Source organism: Rhizoctonia solani, chromosome 3 (genome assembly GCF_016906535.1).
Source record: "Rhizoctonia solani chromosome 3, complete sequence".
NCBI classification, from domain to species: domain Eukaryota; kingdom Fungi; phylum Basidiomycota; class Agaricomycetes; order Cantharellales; family Ceratobasidiaceae; genus Rhizoctonia; species Rhizoctonia solani.
In genome coordinates, this window is record NC_057372.1 from 1,913,212 (window position 1) to 1,930,522 (window position 17,311).

Below are 17,311 nucleotides of genomic sequence, written 5' to 3' on the forward strand. Positions count from 1 at the left end.
AATGAGTCGAATGTGAGGGATACACCGGAAAAGGGATGATAGGTACGCAGAGTCCATACAAATACAATTTTAACCAGCAGCCTCCAAGCTGCATCCGCCAAGGTTGATCGAACTGCCCAAATCAGCGAGAGGATTACTTCCAGGGCTGTTCACGGTTGATCGTTAGACTGGGTTTACAAGGCAAACTGAATACTATGCTTACTAGTACCAAAACGAGACTGCGATGATAACATAGAGCACTAGAATAAGAATATTAGACCACCTATCATCCCAAAATTGCTTCCTTCTCTACTTACTCATTAGAATGAAGCCCTCGAGCCAGTTCGATTTGCCATCCGAAACTACGTAGTTGACAACCAGGACTGACAAGAATAGTACCACAGACTCGAAGGGATCGTTCAGGAGAGTTAGCTGATTGAATGAATTAGCTTTATCTTTTTGATTCCGTATGGCTTCAACTTACCGGCTTGCCCATCCCCCAGGCAATAACAACCAAAAGTGGAATGACAAATAAGGCAATCTGAATACTAGATCCAACCGCCTGGAAGAGTTAAAGGTCAATATATATGCGCCATCAAAACATCGACTGAGCGTTCAGACGTACCACACCAATAGAAAGATCAAGCTTATCCTTAACACTGACAGTTACAGCTGTAACGTGTTCCGCGGCGTTTCCAACAATCGGAAGAAGACTAGACCAATGCTATTAATAGATGCTCCATAGCGCAAATAGAATACGCACATCAAACCAACAAATTCTTTGCTTATTGCGCCTCCTTCTGTCACTCCATCGATCGAGTCGACAAGATACTCGGCAGTAAAAGCGACAAGCTGATAACCGTTAGCTTATGCTATCGAGCCACACATTGAAGTGAACATACCACCGTGATGACAACCAGCAATGCGACAGCACTGACAACATTCAACTTGGGCTCTTCTACTTCTTCCTCCTTCTCCTTTGCTTCGGAAGGTTCTGCCGGTTGCTCTTCGTCGGCCTTTTTACGGCGAATAGCACTCCTCGCGAGTCCTTTGAGAGACCTGCCAGTGTTGGGGTACGCAGTAGAAGGCTCTGCAAATCCGGCATGTTCGCCTTCATCGTACAAGTGCGCGTGGGACCAGAGCTGGAAGAACAAATACCCCGCATAACTGAAGTAATTTCAAGGTCAAACAATGCGGAACATGGGTCAAATTAGACTCACATAAGAAGCAACACAACTGCGACTCCGTGGCTCATGCGCAAGATATCCAGGCCCTCATCGGGGTCAGCCTGCTGGTTTGTCGCAAAGTGGAATGCAGCTGGTAACAGTACGGCAATAACGCTAATAGCGAGAAGCGAACTGTTCAGTTGCGCAGCACCAGCCATGAACCCTTGTTCGGAATAACGCGTTCCGCCGGCGAAGACTGTGATTGATATTATTAGTTTCCAACCGAAGGTTAAATTTAGATGTGTTGATACGCACAACACATGCCGAGTACTGCGTGGAAATACGTCAGTTGTATACAATGGAGTTGAAACGTGGTTGGCTTACCGAGTAAGAGATTACTGAGAATGGATCCGATGAGTGACGATTGCACAACACGCAGTTGACACTGTGTCAATGCGACGATCTGTAAAACGTGGTAAGCCTAAGTTGGGGTTTATTACTCTACTGGAAAACGCACTGCAACGATTAACTCGACAGCATTTCCGAATGTTGCATTAAGCAGGCCTCCAATGGTTTGTCCCACCCTCAGAGCGAGTTCTTCTGTTGCGAATCCTAGTAGCTTTGCGAGCGGTATGATGGCCAAGAAATTCGTAATAAACACAGCGACATAGCTGTCGCGTTTGGAAGTGTAGCGCCCACTTGGGAAATAGTTAGCGGTTAAGTGGGTTAAAATTACAAGAGATCCGCTTACCCGATTGGAATAAAGATAAGCAAAATACTTAGATCTAAAAAATTCAAGGCATGAGTTTAAAAGTTTACGAGGCTGCTTCAAATAGTGACATACACGTTTCTGTGACAATCGCGCGAAGACTACTCAGGTAAGTAGGCTCTTTCCCAAGCTAGTACGAGCCATATTAAATGCAAGATATAATCATAAAGACCGCAATAGTCACCTTTTTCTGAGGGGTCATCATCCGTCTGATTGCTACTGCGACCAGGCCGACCGCCTTTAAACTAGGACGAGGCGCAGTGCGTTGACGCAAGTCCGGCTGTGATGGATTCAACGGCCGAAGCGATTCTGGATGTGTACTTGCACTGGCGACAGTTGGGACAGAATTCTGGTGGAAGGGGCTGGTGGAGGTAGAAGGTCTACCCGATTCCCCCGCGATGTCTGTAAAAAGATCGATTAGCAAGGCCGAGGTAAGATGCCGTGAATTACGAGATGGTGGCTCGAACTCACGTTCTTGCTCTGAAGACATAGCCTGGCTGGTGGAAAGGGGGGGAGGGAGGGAAGATTTGCGGAACTACGATAAGTCGAGCAGATAGGGAGTGCTACTTATATCGTCACTGAAACCATCCTCCTTAAGTTCAAGGACCGCACGTGCGTAAGCAGAGCCAAACAAGGCGGTGTTTCCATTATCTGTTGTCGTCGCAGGCATTCGCACATTGTTTGAGTTGGTCGTAATGCAACTCTTCTCACGGATCAGCTATCATCGGTTTAATTATATGCGCTTGACTGGTTCCAAGCCTCTTAGCATTGTGCCAAGCGTTGAGTATGACCTTGGCAACGCTCCGGGTCAGGTGATAGCCTCTCACAATTCATTTGCAATTGCTCCAAACTGTTGGTTTTAGGTCAGGGGTTGCCGACGATTGCAGCCTGCGCACGCGAGCGCAGTCTTCGCACTTCTCCCTACCCCTGTGCTGCGGTTCACGACTCGTTGACCTGAGGCTTTAATTTAATTGTTGTTTTGGACCAAACGCCTTTAGCCATGTCAAATTATCATTGTAATGGCACTACACATTTAGTCTACACTTACTAGCGAGTAAAAGCGTTCATACATCCAGACTCAAGGTCCGTTAGCTCCGCAAATTAGTGGAGCGCTCGTGAATTCAAGTGGTGCCCGAAATGCTCACACACTCCTCATCATGACAGATGCATTCTGTCATCGACGATTTTAGAGTGTCCGCTATTGGTGGAAATGACGTGCATAGCCCCGCGGCAACCGTTGGCATCGAACATTCCTGTCGAAAGCACCGCATTCCCATTGTGGAAACCAAGTCTGCGGTTTGGTCGCATTCATCCAGTCGCAAATCGAGCTTCCATTACTGTATCGGTCACATTACTACCCTAGGGCGTAGCGCACGTTGGTATATAGGCTCTAGACCACGAGCCTGAGAATCCGATCCTGCACTTGCACTCAGTCTATCCTATGTAGGTCGCGCGTCCGGTGCCTCTGATGTTATAATTAACCTCTTCGTTTACCTTATCACAGAAATAACGTACACTTGATCAACCATGGGTGGTTCTTCTGGTTCAGAATATGACTCTGGCTCTGATTCGGGTCGCTCCGACCGTTCGCACAAGAAAGAGAAGAAGGACAAGAAAGATAAGAAAGATAAGAAGAAATACGACTCCGGCGATGAACACGAGAAAAAGGATAAAAAGGATAAAAAGGATAAGAAACACAAGGAGGATAAAGATCACAAAGAGGATAAAGACCACAAGGATAAGAAAGATCACAAGGAGGATAAAGATCACAAGGATAAGAAAGACAAGAAGGATAAAAAAGATAAAAAAGATGACGACAAACACAAGACAAGCTCTCCAATTCCTGGCCAAATCGCGCATGCACTCAGCGGAACTGCCCTCGGCGGCCTTGCACAGGAATTCCTCAAAGGAGGCGGAAGTGGAGGTCATGGCCTCCTCCGCGAAGGGGGTTCTCCAGGCGCAGTTCATGGCGGAGCTCCGGTCATCCCCAGTAACCCTGCTACTGGACCAGAGACGGGTGCGAGCGGGCAGCGTATTCCGTGCACAACCACAGACGCGTTCCCCATACAATCTGCGGGCCCGTCGCCTCCATTTGTCGATTCGACCGGACAGGTTCGTTATGTCGCATATTTTCATCGCACGTTCTTACAGAGTGTATTAAGCCCGTGTATGTTGGTTCGGCACTGATCAATGGTACAAACGTACAACCTTGCCGAATCACTCCTTCCGGCTGCTTCATTGCTTCGGACGGAATTGAGGCTACACACACTGGGCGGTGAGTTTCCATAGCGGCCTATTGATATTACTTTTTCGCGTGTCTGACTATTCCTGATACAGGTATGACCTGCTCCCTCTTACTGATGCAATGGAATGGGTCCCCGCATCGGGGTAAGTCTTTTTGAACCAAATGGTAAAACAGGGTTGCCTCATGTTTCTCTCCTCTGTTTGTAGTGGTGCACCGCCGGCGGGTAAACGAGTCGTGGAAGGCGAGTCCGAGCCTAACTCAAACTTTCCTCCAATTTGCTGATATTTTCTCGCCAGGCGGCATCGAAAACGGCTCGTCCCTGTATCATGCTTGTGCTCGCGTCAATAGTGTCATGCTTCCAGGCAAAGCCGGAGCTGCAATTGTAAGTCAAAGTACGTTCAGCCTGCGTTACTTTAACACATTCGTTTGTCATAGGGAGGTGCACAAATCCCTGCGGCTGGTGGCGCCCACTTCTTCCCGCAGGATTACTTTGTCTTGTGAGTTGTCGCTACTACTGTTACTTTGATTAATAGAAGCAGACTTATGGCTCGGGTTTCTATAGGTGCTGGAAAGATTAGGTGGTTACCATACGAAGCTCGTGTCATCGTAATAACATATGAATGTAAAGCAATAAAATCAATGCATAACCAATCCATACAAGACGATAAATCACAATCTGTGCATATATTTACACGTGATCGTAGCTGTGCCAAGTCTAAACATTACGTCACCTCCCATCAAGTGTCTTTCTCTTCAAACCACCAACCCGACTGATAAAAACATAAACTCTTTGGAGTATTTGCCTAAGATCAACCTAGAAAGAATTCATCAAACCCATAAACACCCTCACCAAGATGCCAGGATCCGGAAGCGGTCATCGTATCCCATGCTCTGCAACCGAGAACATTCCTGAAGTCGTCTTTGAGACCAGACCGAGTTCAGCGATGTAGGAGGACATGTAAGCTTCTTATATGGATTGAATTGGTTTTGATTTTGATTAACGGTGATTCTGCACTCGTAGCCCATCTATGTTGCTTCGGCGCTTATGGAAGACTCGGTCCACCCATGCAAGTGTGCTCCACACTTGGAGCTGCCATGTCGTGTTCCCTATGGTGGGCGGAGCATTTCCATGAGGGAAGGTAAGAAGCCAAAATTTTGATTAATTATTGATCTTTACTGTGGTCACTGTGGTGCATAGATATGACATTCTCCCAATAACACGGGATATGGAGTGGGTCCCTGCTTCAAGTAGGCGTCACTTGTTCGTAATATGAGCAGTTCTTAATCATTTTTCTTGTCTTAGTGGCGGATTGCCTTACGGCCGAACTCCAGTAGAAGGTGAGATACTATTCCCAACATTGTGGCTTGGACACTAGTTTTATATGACCTCCTATAGGGGGATACGAGGGTGATAACCCACTTTATCACGCTTACATCGAGACCCACGGAGTTAAAGTTCCAGGAAAAACTGGCGCACATTTGGTTGGTTTAACCTTTTCTTGCTCGCGCCGTTAAAACTAATTCTGAGAATTTCCAGGGTGGTATAAATGTTGCGTTCGGAGGACAGGAACTATCGTTTGCTGACAACTATTACATTCTGTAAGTCGCAGGACTTATTACTTAAAGTTTTCTAGATTAATTTATGGGGTTAGGTGCTGGAAGGAAGATCAGCCTTATTGATTAAAATATCAACCCACACTCCCCTTGGTCAGTGTGCAAGGCTTAGAACTTCGCAATTATGTACACGATTTCGAATTTGAATGAATATTTTTCAACAATCTTAACCATCTTCCCATGATGTGAGAACTGAATCAGATATGCTCAATCACATGGTGGATTGAATATTTCGTCAAATGAGAAGGTCTCATCTAGATAAAAACAAGCGTTAGAACTCCATATATCTCCATGCACCTACATTTAGTACATACAACTTGGCATTTTATGCCTACTTGCTCTTGGCGCACACACCCGTGGTTGAACACGTGATCGATCTTTCTCGGCTTGCTGCTAACCCCGATCACAGAAAAACATGCCTCGAACAGGGAATTTAAGGTGGATTGTTGTAGTCCATGTTATCTTCCTACCACGCGTCATGTGTCTATGGGGTAAAAACGGAGGATCTTCAATTAAGACCCTGTTGATATCCGATGATAGACAGGATTCTAGCCTTGGTATGTTTTGCACTGATAGGAAGCTTAGAGACGAAGAAACATCAGTTATATTCGGCAGGTCGACTAATGAACGAAGATATAGGGATCACAAGTAAGCAGTTCAGTACAGTAGTTTTCTCTATGGCTTTTGAGAACCCGCCGACTGCTGGGACAATTATAGGTGCCCTTAAGTTTCACAGTGAACGCTCGGATTGCTTTAGAGATGCGTCCCTTGTATTACAGTCGAGCTGTGAATCTTTTCAGTTCAATGCCTCGGAACGCGTGAGAGGTATCTCCAAGATTTAATAGCTTTTATTGAGTGTGTATATTGACCCATATTGCCTAATTTAGTTGCGGTGGAGATGACATTGTGCGAACTAGCGACCGCCGAGCAAGTGTCTCTCCCATTAGAATGCAAGAAGATGCATGCCAAACCGTCTCAAAAAACTGTTTCCCAATGTGTTGAGTTGAGTCTTCCTCTTTTGTGCGCATACATTCGGATCTTTGACGGCGTTGAGTAGAGCCTTAGCACGTAGCGCGCAGCACTGGTCGAGCTATTCGGGCTACTTGAGAGAAATACGTAGGTGTGCTACTTAAAGCCGATTTTATATGTGCTCATGCTCTATAGCACAACTATGTACTGCATATCGCCGACTTCATGAGATTGGTATGTCGAATCGTCGGAGGTTTTACTGATTTGAAGTAACTTTCATTGTTGTGTAGATCATGCAAAAGCAATCTATGCAAACCTCACCAACGAGAAAATATCGTTTCTTTCTTCACTCAATGGCCATTATTATGCGCTCTCGCTGCGCCAAAGGGAGCTCTCCGAGCTAAACAAGGTGCATAGCCTGTTACTGCTTAAAACACTAAATTAACTATCTATGTCAGGACTTGGGGTCGCTCGTAAATAGTTTAGAGCACTATTCTTCTGATCTGGAGCGTTGGATACAAACACTTCCGCAGAGAGTGGGGGAGGTAACCGTCCAGGTAGATCAGGTACATAGTTAGTTAGATTCACAGCTCATTTGGTGGTAGATTCAGGCTGGTGTTGTTATGCTTTCGGACAAGATCCTCGCCGAAGCCAGAGCCTCAAACCAACGTGCTTTCGCCGATGTAAGCTCTCATTTAGTGACTGTTACAAGTATGAAATTGACGATAAACCATAGCTCGAAGGCCGCCTTGGGGCTATACTTTCAGAGGTAGCGTGTCCGACTGTATATACATAAAATCAGGCTAACGCTATGATAGGTACAAGCGGACCTTTCTTTAGTTACGAAAAATACACAAGCTAGTATAGATACCACAGCTCGCTCGCTGGATGCAGTGGCATTGTCATGGAGCTCTCGATTAATGGCGTTCGGTGTGAGTAGTGATTTATCGTTGATCGAAGTCTTGCTATACGTGATGAGGCATTTCAGCACCGCCTGGATATAATGTGGGAGGAAACGTTTGATCGAAAGTTAGCTTTGGAGCAAGTGAGTGGATACTTGCTTGTAGTGTTGCCTCGCTGTTAATTGTGTAGGCTATCGATAATATGAGAGAGCGTGTATCCCAGTCGGAAGCTCAGTTGGAACTCCAATTAGTGACCACGGAGAAGCTCCAGGTTGGTTATTTAATTGTATTTCTTGCACAGGGCCTAAACTCATGCTGTACAGACACTCTCCTCAGATGTCTCGTCGTCTATTGAACACGCAAATTCTCAACTCCGGTCTGCGTCGGATGAATTATCGCAGGAACTGGGTGCCCTTATTTCTGTTACCCAAGAACTCCAAAAAAACGTAACGCGAATACCCGATTTGATGCCCAAGTTCGGCTCCATATGGCTACCAGGGATCTTTAGCCCTTTATCTTCCGTTTGGAATGGTTGAGTCGAGCCTTTTCCCCGACTAAAGTTCGGATTTAACTACCGTCTCTAGGTCTCCGGTTACCAACGTGGCAAGCTCAATTAGTAATGCATTTCGTTGGAGTTGGTGCATCCGGTATCCAGAGTTCGATATCCACCCTCTTCGTAAGTGAAAATAGCGTGCCGACTTTAGCTAACCGGATTGCTAGACCCTTGTATGCGCCTTTCTTTTTGTTCTGGCTCACGCTTGCCGTTATGCTTCATCTGTGACGGGGTGGGTACTTCTTCGGATCTCCAAAAGGGAAAAAAAGCCGATCCCTTCGCGGGAAAAGTAAGCTATGATATATTAATATAAATAACCCACGCTCACTTGTCTCTCAAAACCACCTAGACCGCACGCTTATCGTCGAGCCCAAGTAAATCGTTCCAGACTTGCGTCTGTACTACCTCGATATGAAAGCGCCTAAGGCCATGTACACACACGGCAAGATATTCCAAGCGATATACCCACCGTCTTCTTATCATCATTTAGCTCCCGGACCGTTCGTCCAATATAAATTATTATTTGCCTGTTCAGAATCATCCCCGTTGCTCTACCTTTTCAATTATTACATATTCAGTACCAAGGATTGTCCCCGAGCGACTGTTTGTTCCATAAATATAAATATAAACTCTGACACATCCCAAGACATCCATGAATGAATATGTACGCTACCGACCTACTACTAGGTCTTCAAGAGTGTCGCATATACTCTGCTTAGCCCATATGCCAGGTTTCTATGACGTATACGAAGCCCATCACTTCGTTAACCAGACGATTTATTCCAAAAGGCTTATATTATGGGACAATTGCATGTCCTTGATCATTCTACTTGCTATCCAGTCTCCGAGAGTCGTATGTGATTACAACATCCCACTTCCCAACCGATGCTGGCAACCGAACAAAAACTTTTCATCTGTACTCAAGCTATCAACCAGCACCCCCCCCCCCACACACACACCTCGAACCTCGCATAAAATGCCTATTAGTTAATCGTAATTTACGCAGAAAGGGTAATGCATATTCGCCTGAGGGGGACATAGCAGTGGCTAGCACAATACAGTAGTTTATCTCGGCGTAGAGGTCAATAGCTAAATGAGTGCATGTGGTAGCCGCACGTGCTCTTCCCCTCCAGGAAGGAGAGGAAAGTTCAATCGTGTGTTGAGGCCAAAGTAACAAAACAATGAAAAGGAGTTTGACGGAATTGTACCGATGCAATGAAATATGGGGATCCAAAAGGAGAAATAACAACCTGGAAAAGAAAATAAGCAAAGACAGCAGGGATAGAAAATGACATCGCCCAAGAGCCCAAAAACAAAAACGAGAGTACGCGGGGAGGTGTATGAAAACAAAAGGTGTCCGCAAGGCAAATGGGCAAGAAGCCAGAACAACAGGGCGAGAATGTGCATCAGAACAGATACTAGCTGTGAGTCGCAGACCTAAGTGAGTGACATGAGTGGGGCATGAGCGGACATAAATCAATATATTCAGTAGAGCTGAACTTCTGTCCATAAGTAATCAGTCTCTAAGTCACGTGTCTAAGACGCGGTTCAAGCAGAGGCTATTTCGGGTTCAGATTCCGGTTGATAGTTGGCTTTCGCCCAATCGCGCGCATAAACGCTGGCCTTAAGGAACTTTTTGTTTGCGTACTTGCGGCAGACATAGAGGGATTCAAAAGCAGGGTCGGTGAGACGTTCAAGGATGAGCTCATGCCCGGCGCGAAGTTGGTCTTCAGCGAAACCAGAATAGAATACAAAGGCCTCGCTCTGGAGAAAGTTAGTAATTTATTCAGCAGTCACAAGACAGTACCACTCACCCAGTCGCCTCCGAGCATCTTGCGTGCAGAGTACATGCCGATGGCAGCGATCAGGCTGGGTCTGGCACGCAAGAAGCGATGATCCAAGAGAGTCATTTCCATTAAGAACTTGCTCAAGGTACGCGTTTGAATATCATAATCGTCGGCCTTGCTAATACGACGGCACCAGGAGTAGGGTGAGCAGTAACTGGAGATGTTAAAGTCGAGAGTAGACAGGATGATCCGTTCGCCCTTGAGAATCTCATCGCGCTCATAGCCGCGCTCAGTCATGAAGACAAACTCGTCGACGGAAGGAGCAAGAATTTCCTCGTATTTGGCAGCAATGAACATTGCGGTGACACCAACGAGTTGAAGCTTGACGAGAGAAACCACCTAAGAGCAAGGTTAGAAAGAGTCAAACAATATTGCATCCAAAACACGCACTCGCTTAGATAAGAAACGATCGACAACGTTGATCGCAATCCAGAGAGTCTCAGGCAACATGTGATAACGCATGTGAACTTGCATCAACCAGTCGACCAGAGTAGTGCGCATCGACCATTCGATTTCCGTTTGGCCGGAGATGTAGTCGGGGTTTGGCATGCATTGTGCCTGTTGACATGTTGAGTGATGGCTTCAAACAAAAGAATGCACGAACATACCTCCATAGATTCCATATACGCAAATATTTCGTCAGCGTATTCGGAAACCATGGTGGTATCCCATTCATCAACTTCATCCTTGAACGTGTCGCGAACAGTGTTAACTTGGGCTTCAGAGCGAGCCAACTTTTCAGGGCTAAGATACAACCAGTCTTCGGGGTCATATTCATCGGCCTCCATGGAATCCTCTTCATCATACGCTTCCTCAGCAACAGGCGAGGGAACACTTTCAATAGGAGTGACTTCAATTTCAGTCTCAACAGTAATCGGTTGTTCAATGTCCATCTCATAGTCGACTGGCGCTGGCGCAACAACCTCGGTCTGAGCCTTCCGAAGCGGCCCGCGTTTCGGGAGGGGAGCGATGGCTGGGCGCTCATTCTCGTTGTGGGATGCGGAACGGGTAGTACGCTGGGCAAGGACAGGGGCACTGGTATTGGCGGGGACACCGACTTGACGAGAGCCCTTCTGTTGCAATGGAACTCGCTGAGGAGCGGGCTGAACGGAAATTGCAACTTTTCCCACGGCAGCTGCCTTTCCTGTGTTGACTTTCTTTGCGTTGTTTGAAAGGTCGTTGAGAGCGACTCGGCGTTGAGCGCCGGTGTTTTGTGCTCCTAGTACAGATTTCCCACCGTTGTTTCCAGCAAATCGGTTCGCATTCTCATCGGGACCAGCGAGTTTAGAGCGAGGACCATTTTGGGCCGAAGCGGCTAGTCGGGTGGCATGGCGGGACTGCAAGTATAAGCACACGAGGTCAGCCAAACATGACCCTGAGTGCGCCAACATCAGGACTAATAACAACATACGCGAAGATTTTGTGCCATCGTGAATTCGTGTTGTGTTTAGTTAAGCTACTCAAAGCAATCGATTGCTCGTCGTGTTCGTCTCTTGACTGATGCAGCTAACTCTTGCAGTTCGGGTGAGTTGTTGAATGGTGTGTACGACTCGCTTGGAAGCAAAAAGTAAACAGGAATGGGTAATGGGTAATGGGTAATGCAAGTATACAGGAAAGAGATAGCTAGCAGAAGACGAGCAGAATGAAGTCGAACGCAGACGAGGACACAGTGGTCAACGAGGAGCGGACGAGCCTTCAAGTTCGAACAAAGTGGGCTCCTGTGTGTACACAGGGTCCAATCACGGGATCGTTCCTCAACTTCTTAACGTCATACAGTCACGCCTCCCGCCCAAGACGCCACTTCTGTAGCGCCAAACACCCTACACGGTCTCAAATTGGGAGCCCGAATTCATATTATCACTGACATGTTTCAGTCTTAAACATTTATCCTTACATTTTGGTTTTATATTGAAGCATAGTTATCATATATATGCTCGAATATTGCTCTTGCTCATTCATAGCGTCACCACAGCTGGTTTACGCTTATTATGAAAGTGTCGAGTGGCGCAGGTAGATCATGGTTGTGCCTTGTCATTACGTGGGCCAACACGCGATAACCACCTGTTTTTTAGACATTTACTATACACCCGCCCGCCGATCATATCAGGAAGCCCCGACAAACATCAAAATCACAAATTAATACACAGCCTTTCCGAACCAAATGGGCAACGACAGCGAGATATTCGGCAAAATCGGCCCAATTTCAGGTAATAATTCGATGGCCATTAAATCTGCAACCATCCTAGTTGTCACGCTTGAGGTCAGATTTTTTCTCTCAGCTCTGATACATCAAGTCACCTACCTGCCGAACACGGTTGTTCCATTTGTGTTGAGATGCGTGTTGTCATCGGGTAGTCGATTTAGCCGGTGAGCAGCATCAGGCCCTATCTTCTCGACATACCACATCGACCATTTGTGTAGGTCGAGCAATGGCGTCTTTTTCTCTTGAGAAATTGCAATCGTCGCTGAAACAAACATGAAGCACATATCTAATGCCAGCTGGTTACTAAAGCTTACCGTTTGCCCAAGGCTCAAGTGTATCATTTAAGGTGATATTATCCGCATTAAAGTTCCGTCGTGTCAGGGAAGTGATCAAAATGGGCTCTGCGCCGGCCGCTCGAACTTCATCTACAAATGTTGCCAAGTTTACCCCCATCGCCTCGGCAGTCATGACTTTCATATCACTACAACCATCGAAATCAGTCGTCCCCTCTCTTTCAAAAATGAAAACAGCCAGAACATACTTGTGACCAAATTGGATAGTTACCCATGTCTTCCGCCCGTTCGCGACCTCAGCTTTAGCGGATTCAATCGTAAGGTTCCAGTTCCCTCCATCGCGGAAGCTGACCGTTGTCGCTCCGTTCTGATGCGGAGGAAAATTAGAACATCCCGACGTCGCAACCCGAAGCGTCACCTGTACTTACTCTAGCCCGATTAATACACGGTGTCCCTGGAACGAGGCTCGCGCAGAATCCGTTGCCCCACCCGCCCGAGTTAGGGGTGGTTCTGATTATCTTATTAGTACATATATGCGTTGATCAATGTGTGGATGTGTGTATACGTACCCATTGGCTGTGGTAGAGTCTCCAGCGAGCACGTATGATGTGTTGAGCCATCCTTTCTTCCATTGGTTCTCTGCCTGCGTAAGTTCTACAATTAAATCACCAAGTTCGCCTCTGGGAACGGCTGCTGCAGCGGCAAGAGAAAAAATGGAGAAAAGAGCTGTCCAGGTAGCAATCACGCGCATCTTTGGAATGAGAGCAGCAAGTGAATAAGAAGTGGAATCCCACGAAATATATAGGTCCGTATTTCCACGATTAATTAGAACCCGTAAAGTCTTTTGATGTACTTATGGGGAAAGGAAGTGAGAAGTGAATATGCTTCGGTGCGGTGAACGGGCCGATGCTTCCCGAGAATGTGACTTTTACTGCAAATTGTCGCCTGGACACATAGCCAGCGCATAGATTCCCATTGACGATGAACATCTCTGTGCGCCAAATTGATGGTCAGGTTGATCGGGCTCTGCACGCGTGACCTGATATGCATAGAATCACAATATGACACATGGGTCACCTCCATGTGACGGAAGATCAAAACCTCATACCCAATTAACATGCGCTGTCGGTTAGATAACAGAGTTTGTTTTGTTTTATTCTATTTCACTCTGAGCTGGAAACATCTAAAATACACATGCTCCCACGGACATTCTTTTCGAGACCGTATCTTTTTTTTTACCAGGTGGATGGTGTGATGCTTTTTATACACACCACTCATGCATTTATCCTCCTATTATGTGTCAAAGCCTCTCCAATTTGCTGGGACAAGGAGAAAAAATGATGACGAGGGTGGGATTCGAACCCACGCTCCGAAGAACTAGATTTCAACATGTCGTGTGACAAGCCTTAGTCTAGCGCCTTAGACCGCTTGGCTACCTCGCCTACGTGTAAGTAGTGATTTGACTATCTATAATAACTAGAGTTTTATTCTAGTAACTCTAGTGACCTTTTGGCATGGCTCGGAGTCATGAAGGGCCACAGCGAGAATTTTTTCGCCAGAAGTATGAACCGTCTCTAGCCTTCTCCTCTGATACGTGACTTATATCAGGCTCAGTTATTGCCTGCGTCTTCCCAGAATGGATATTTTCTTGTTTTCTGTCACACCCACTACTCCTCTCTACATAGGCCTGACGGGGCTGGCCACCTGAACCGCAGGCCTTACTCAAGTCTTGGTGCCTCGTTCCCTTCCCTGGCGTCGCTCACACGATTTTGGTGAAGGAAATCCCTCCAGCACTTTCCTAGTTGTTTTCATGCGCTCATGATGGACCCACTTGTGTGACTGACATTGTCTGTATACTATCATTACATCATACACCGTCACGGGAGTCACCAGTCCCGATCAGATGCGGAAACTGCGATGTTCTAATGTAAGTTACAAACGTTTATGTACATGTTCAGGAATCTGATGACGACGTTTGAAACTTTGGAACCACCCTTTAGAGAATACAATGCGACCTTCTGGTGGTATTCCCATAATATCACAGAGCTCATGGGCCTTTTTGATCACCAAATCTCTCCTGATTTTAATACTTCTGCTGAGTTCGTCACTTACCCAGTGCTTGAGGGCATTCTCAACTTGTGGGTGAGCGACCATCAGCTCGCGTTTGGAGTGTAGCCGACTTGGGTCTTCTGAGACAAGTCGCCGAATTTTTTCTTCATCGTTTACACAACGACGGATTGTGGTTGCACAAATTGTTGAGTACCCCGCATTGCGAAGAACAGGGACCATAGCCTCAAGTGTAAGGTGTCCTTCAAAACGATGGTAATAGTCGATAACATCTAACTTCTGCTCAAACGTGAGATTCTGTCGAATGGGAGCTTGGTGAATTAAGCGTTCCTGATTATTCTACGGATAAAGTTAGATATTTGTTCATGGTGTAATTGGTATCAAATTTGACCTTTGGGAAGGGAGCAGCCCAGTAGATACTTGGCAATTGCCTAGCGCAAGGCATCGGTAGAGTGCCGGGAATTCGATTATTGCGTCTACGAGCGTTCAACCACAGTATATATACACTATTAATGCGAATGTTCCAGCATATGATGAGGTGAGAGCCATGGTCAACACCCTATACGTCAGTAAACATAGACATCTGCCGTAGACTCTGTAGACATGTACAGAAATCTATAAAGGTCTACAAAGGTTACAAAGGTCTACAGAGATCTACAAAGGTCCACAGAGATCTACGGTAGACATCCTGTTTTCCTGATGTATCCGTCATCAAAGCTGACTCAGTCTTACACTGCCACATCGGTGCTTGGCCCACCCGGTGACAAGACCGGCGTTTCCGGCGATTTCTTCATGGCGCCGGATCCGATGAAATATCCTCCAACAAATGCAAAAAAAATCCAAACCAATGACTGCTGAAAGTGGTATTAAAATTATAATCAGGAGTACTAATTGTGACCCGCGTCCTGGAAGGATGCACCTAAGATGAGGAGGCGCAGACCCAGTGCACATACGGCTGATAAAGCATGGCGTATCCTTCCATCTTAAAGGCACTCGGGTGAGTGTAAAATATCCACAGGTGAGCGGGTCATCCATAACCACGGCCCGAAGTTGGCAGCTCACTCTACTGGTCCAAGCGGTCTGTTAAGGCCGATCATCTATGCAACATACAGACATTGGACAATATACCAAACGTGAATCAGGCTATGAGTAATTTCGTTGGTAAAAGGTCATGTACAGGGTTCACGACTGTACTGGCTCATATCGAACGCCCAAGGCCAAAGTGATTGACAGATAAAGTGAAAGCCGTCTTTGTTTATTTCAAACTCGGATTCTTATGAATGTCATTGAAATGCATCCTCGGAGTGAACAGTACTGGTCAGGCACAGCAACTTGGTATACACACTGTATCACTGAGCAAGCTGTAGGATTAACTACCCGGAACGGCCTTGAAAATTCGGCTGCGATTTTTTAAATTGGAATTTAAAAGACATTATCATCCCGATGTGTCTAATGCATCAACTCACTAAAAAAGCATAAAACTCTTGGCGTTGGATATTCGCCTATGTATTTATAGATCAAACTACATCTTCGTGTTCAGATGAATCCAAGTGCTTATACATAGGGCGATTGCTTGGGTAGGCAAGAAAAATAGGCGCCAAAGAAGGAACTAGGAGATGAAAGATTTCTTTCAACTAATGGGCTCGAACTCTCAATAATATACCCTCAAGAAGATGAACTGTATGGGAGCCTCGTGTCTCATCTCCTCGAACTCAATAAGTAGTACTGGGCTGAAGTGTATATAAATTTGGAACTACTCAGTGCTCGCGCTCAGAGTCCCTTCACGGCCCCCTGAATTTCATTAAATGCGTGTACCCTATAATACACATAGCAAGCTCCATGGGCTAACGCATTTGGTATACGCTAATTATTGCTTCTTCTCTTGAGTTTCGCCAAGGCTAACCAATCGCGCGATGGGAAGTACACAAGGTTCAATTGCTACGTTTTTAGACGAACATTCTAGATCCGAGAGGGCTGAAATACCAGCTGCGCCTGAACCCATCCATGCAAATCCATTAGTATACAATTGTTCACGTGGATCGTCCTCCGTCACAGAAATACCTTTTGTATATTTTCGTATAACATGATGTGCCAAGACTCTGCCAGGAACATTTCCGATATAATATCAGCGGACCAAGCTTTCGTGAAACACGAAAGACTGAAACTAGCCTAATTGGATCAACATTTGTACATATCAAACTTGTTTAATTGTCTTATGCTTGCCAACAAGGTGCGTGTGCGCGTGGACAAGGCTAATGAATTGGGCTTGGATGAGGGATGAGGTGGCGTAATTCCAGGCCACATGTCTCAGGCCCAGTACAAGGAGCGATGTCAGCCCGGACAAGTTAAATTTCGGCTCCCGCTCTTTTCAGACCCGGCCAAGTGACCGAATTCCGCCCGAGACCCGGTGACAAGACAAAACACCTAATATCTAACCAAGTCTAAGCACCCCCTGGTGGGTAGATCGGGTGACCAGCACCCTATCACCCCCTTAATTGCATATGCTCATCCTGCGTGCATACAAACAGGATAAGCTTGAAGATGCGTTCCAGACCGAGTCGAATGATAGACAGGGTGGAATCTAATTGTTAAAATCTAGTATCAAAAGTACAATCTGATCACCGCGACAATGAGCCGGGATCAATTGAAACGCCGCTCCCATGATGGAAAAGCCTCACCTCATTCCACCCTATTGCCGGAGCCG

The 17,311-nt window shown here is 46.3% G+C and overlaps 5 protein-coding genes across 5 annotated transcripts; 2 read left to right on the forward strand and 3 right to left on the reverse strand.

Annotated features, from left to right (window-relative positions):
- Positions 1-69: 69 nt before the first annotated feature.
- On the reverse strand, positions 70-2,404 carry RhiXN_03014 (Sodium/calcium exchanger protein; the record flags this gene model as incomplete). The annotated part of the gene is made up of 15 exons (XM_043322831.1): positions 70-145; positions 203-239; positions 297-411; positions 464-541; positions 605-692; positions 743-831; positions 882-1,146; positions 1,200-1,401; positions 1,461-1,475; positions 1,530-1,608; positions 1,663-1,843; positions 1,897-1,930; positions 1,990-2,044; positions 2,099-2,316; positions 2,386-2,404. The coding sequence occupies 15 exons, from the start codon at positions 2,402-2,404 to the stop codon at positions 70-72; spliced, it is 1,551 nt and encodes a 516-aa protein (XP_043178327.1).
- A 1,037-nt stretch (positions 2,405-3,441) lies between these two features.
- On the forward strand, positions 3,442-5,839 carry RhiXN_03015 (uncharacterized protein; the record flags this gene model as incomplete). The annotated part of the gene is made up of 13 exons (XM_043322832.1): positions 3,442-4,026; positions 4,077-4,189; positions 4,252-4,302; positions 4,366-4,382; positions 4,456-4,541; positions 4,595-4,656; positions 4,699-4,781; positions 5,181-5,298; positions 5,358-5,390; positions 5,463-5,497; positions 5,556-5,641; positions 5,697-5,758; positions 5,812-5,839. The coding sequence occupies 13 exons, from the start codon at positions 3,442-3,444 to the stop codon at positions 5,837-5,839; spliced, it is 1,359 nt and encodes a 452-aa protein (XP_043178328.1).
- A 611-nt stretch (positions 5,840-6,450) lies between these two features.
- RhiXN_03016 (uncharacterized protein) lies at positions 6,451-8,490 on the forward strand (the record flags this gene model as incomplete). Its single annotated transcript, XM_043322833.1, has 14 exons — positions 6,451-6,598; positions 6,661-6,793; positions 6,831-6,889; positions 6,938-6,976; positions 7,033-7,151; positions 7,201-7,299; positions 7,348-7,425; positions 7,479-7,511; positions 7,561-7,674; positions 7,731-7,787; positions 7,835-7,915; positions 7,968-8,175; positions 8,229-8,320; positions 8,365-8,490. 14 exons carry the CDS (start codon positions 6,451-6,453, stop codon positions 8,488-8,490), a joined length of 1,386 nt encoding a protein of 461 aa, XP_043178329.1.
- Positions 8,491-9,745: 1,255 nt separating this feature from the next.
- On the reverse strand, positions 9,746-11,473 carry RhiXN_03017 (Cyclin, N-terminal domain; the record flags this gene model as incomplete). Its single annotated transcript, XM_043322834.1, has 5 exons — positions 9,746-9,961; positions 10,012-10,383; positions 10,435-10,602; positions 10,653-11,381; positions 11,456-11,473. 5 exons carry the CDS (start codon positions 11,471-11,473, stop codon positions 9,746-9,748), a joined length of 1,503 nt encoding a protein of 500 aa, XP_043178330.1.
- A 707-nt stretch (positions 11,474-12,180) lies between these two features.
- RhiXN_03018 (carbohydrate esterase family 12 protein) lies at positions 12,181-15,052 on the reverse strand (the record flags this gene model as incomplete). The annotated part of the gene is made up of 8 exons (XM_043322835.1): positions 12,181-12,286; positions 12,347-12,509; positions 12,562-12,728; positions 12,789-12,907; positions 12,969-13,050; positions 13,110-13,291; positions 14,653-14,946; positions 14,999-15,052. The coding sequence occupies 8 exons, from the start codon at positions 15,050-15,052 to the stop codon at positions 12,181-12,183; spliced, it is 1,167 nt and encodes a 388-aa protein (XP_043178331.1).
- Positions 15,053-17,311: the final 2,259 nt, after the last annotated feature.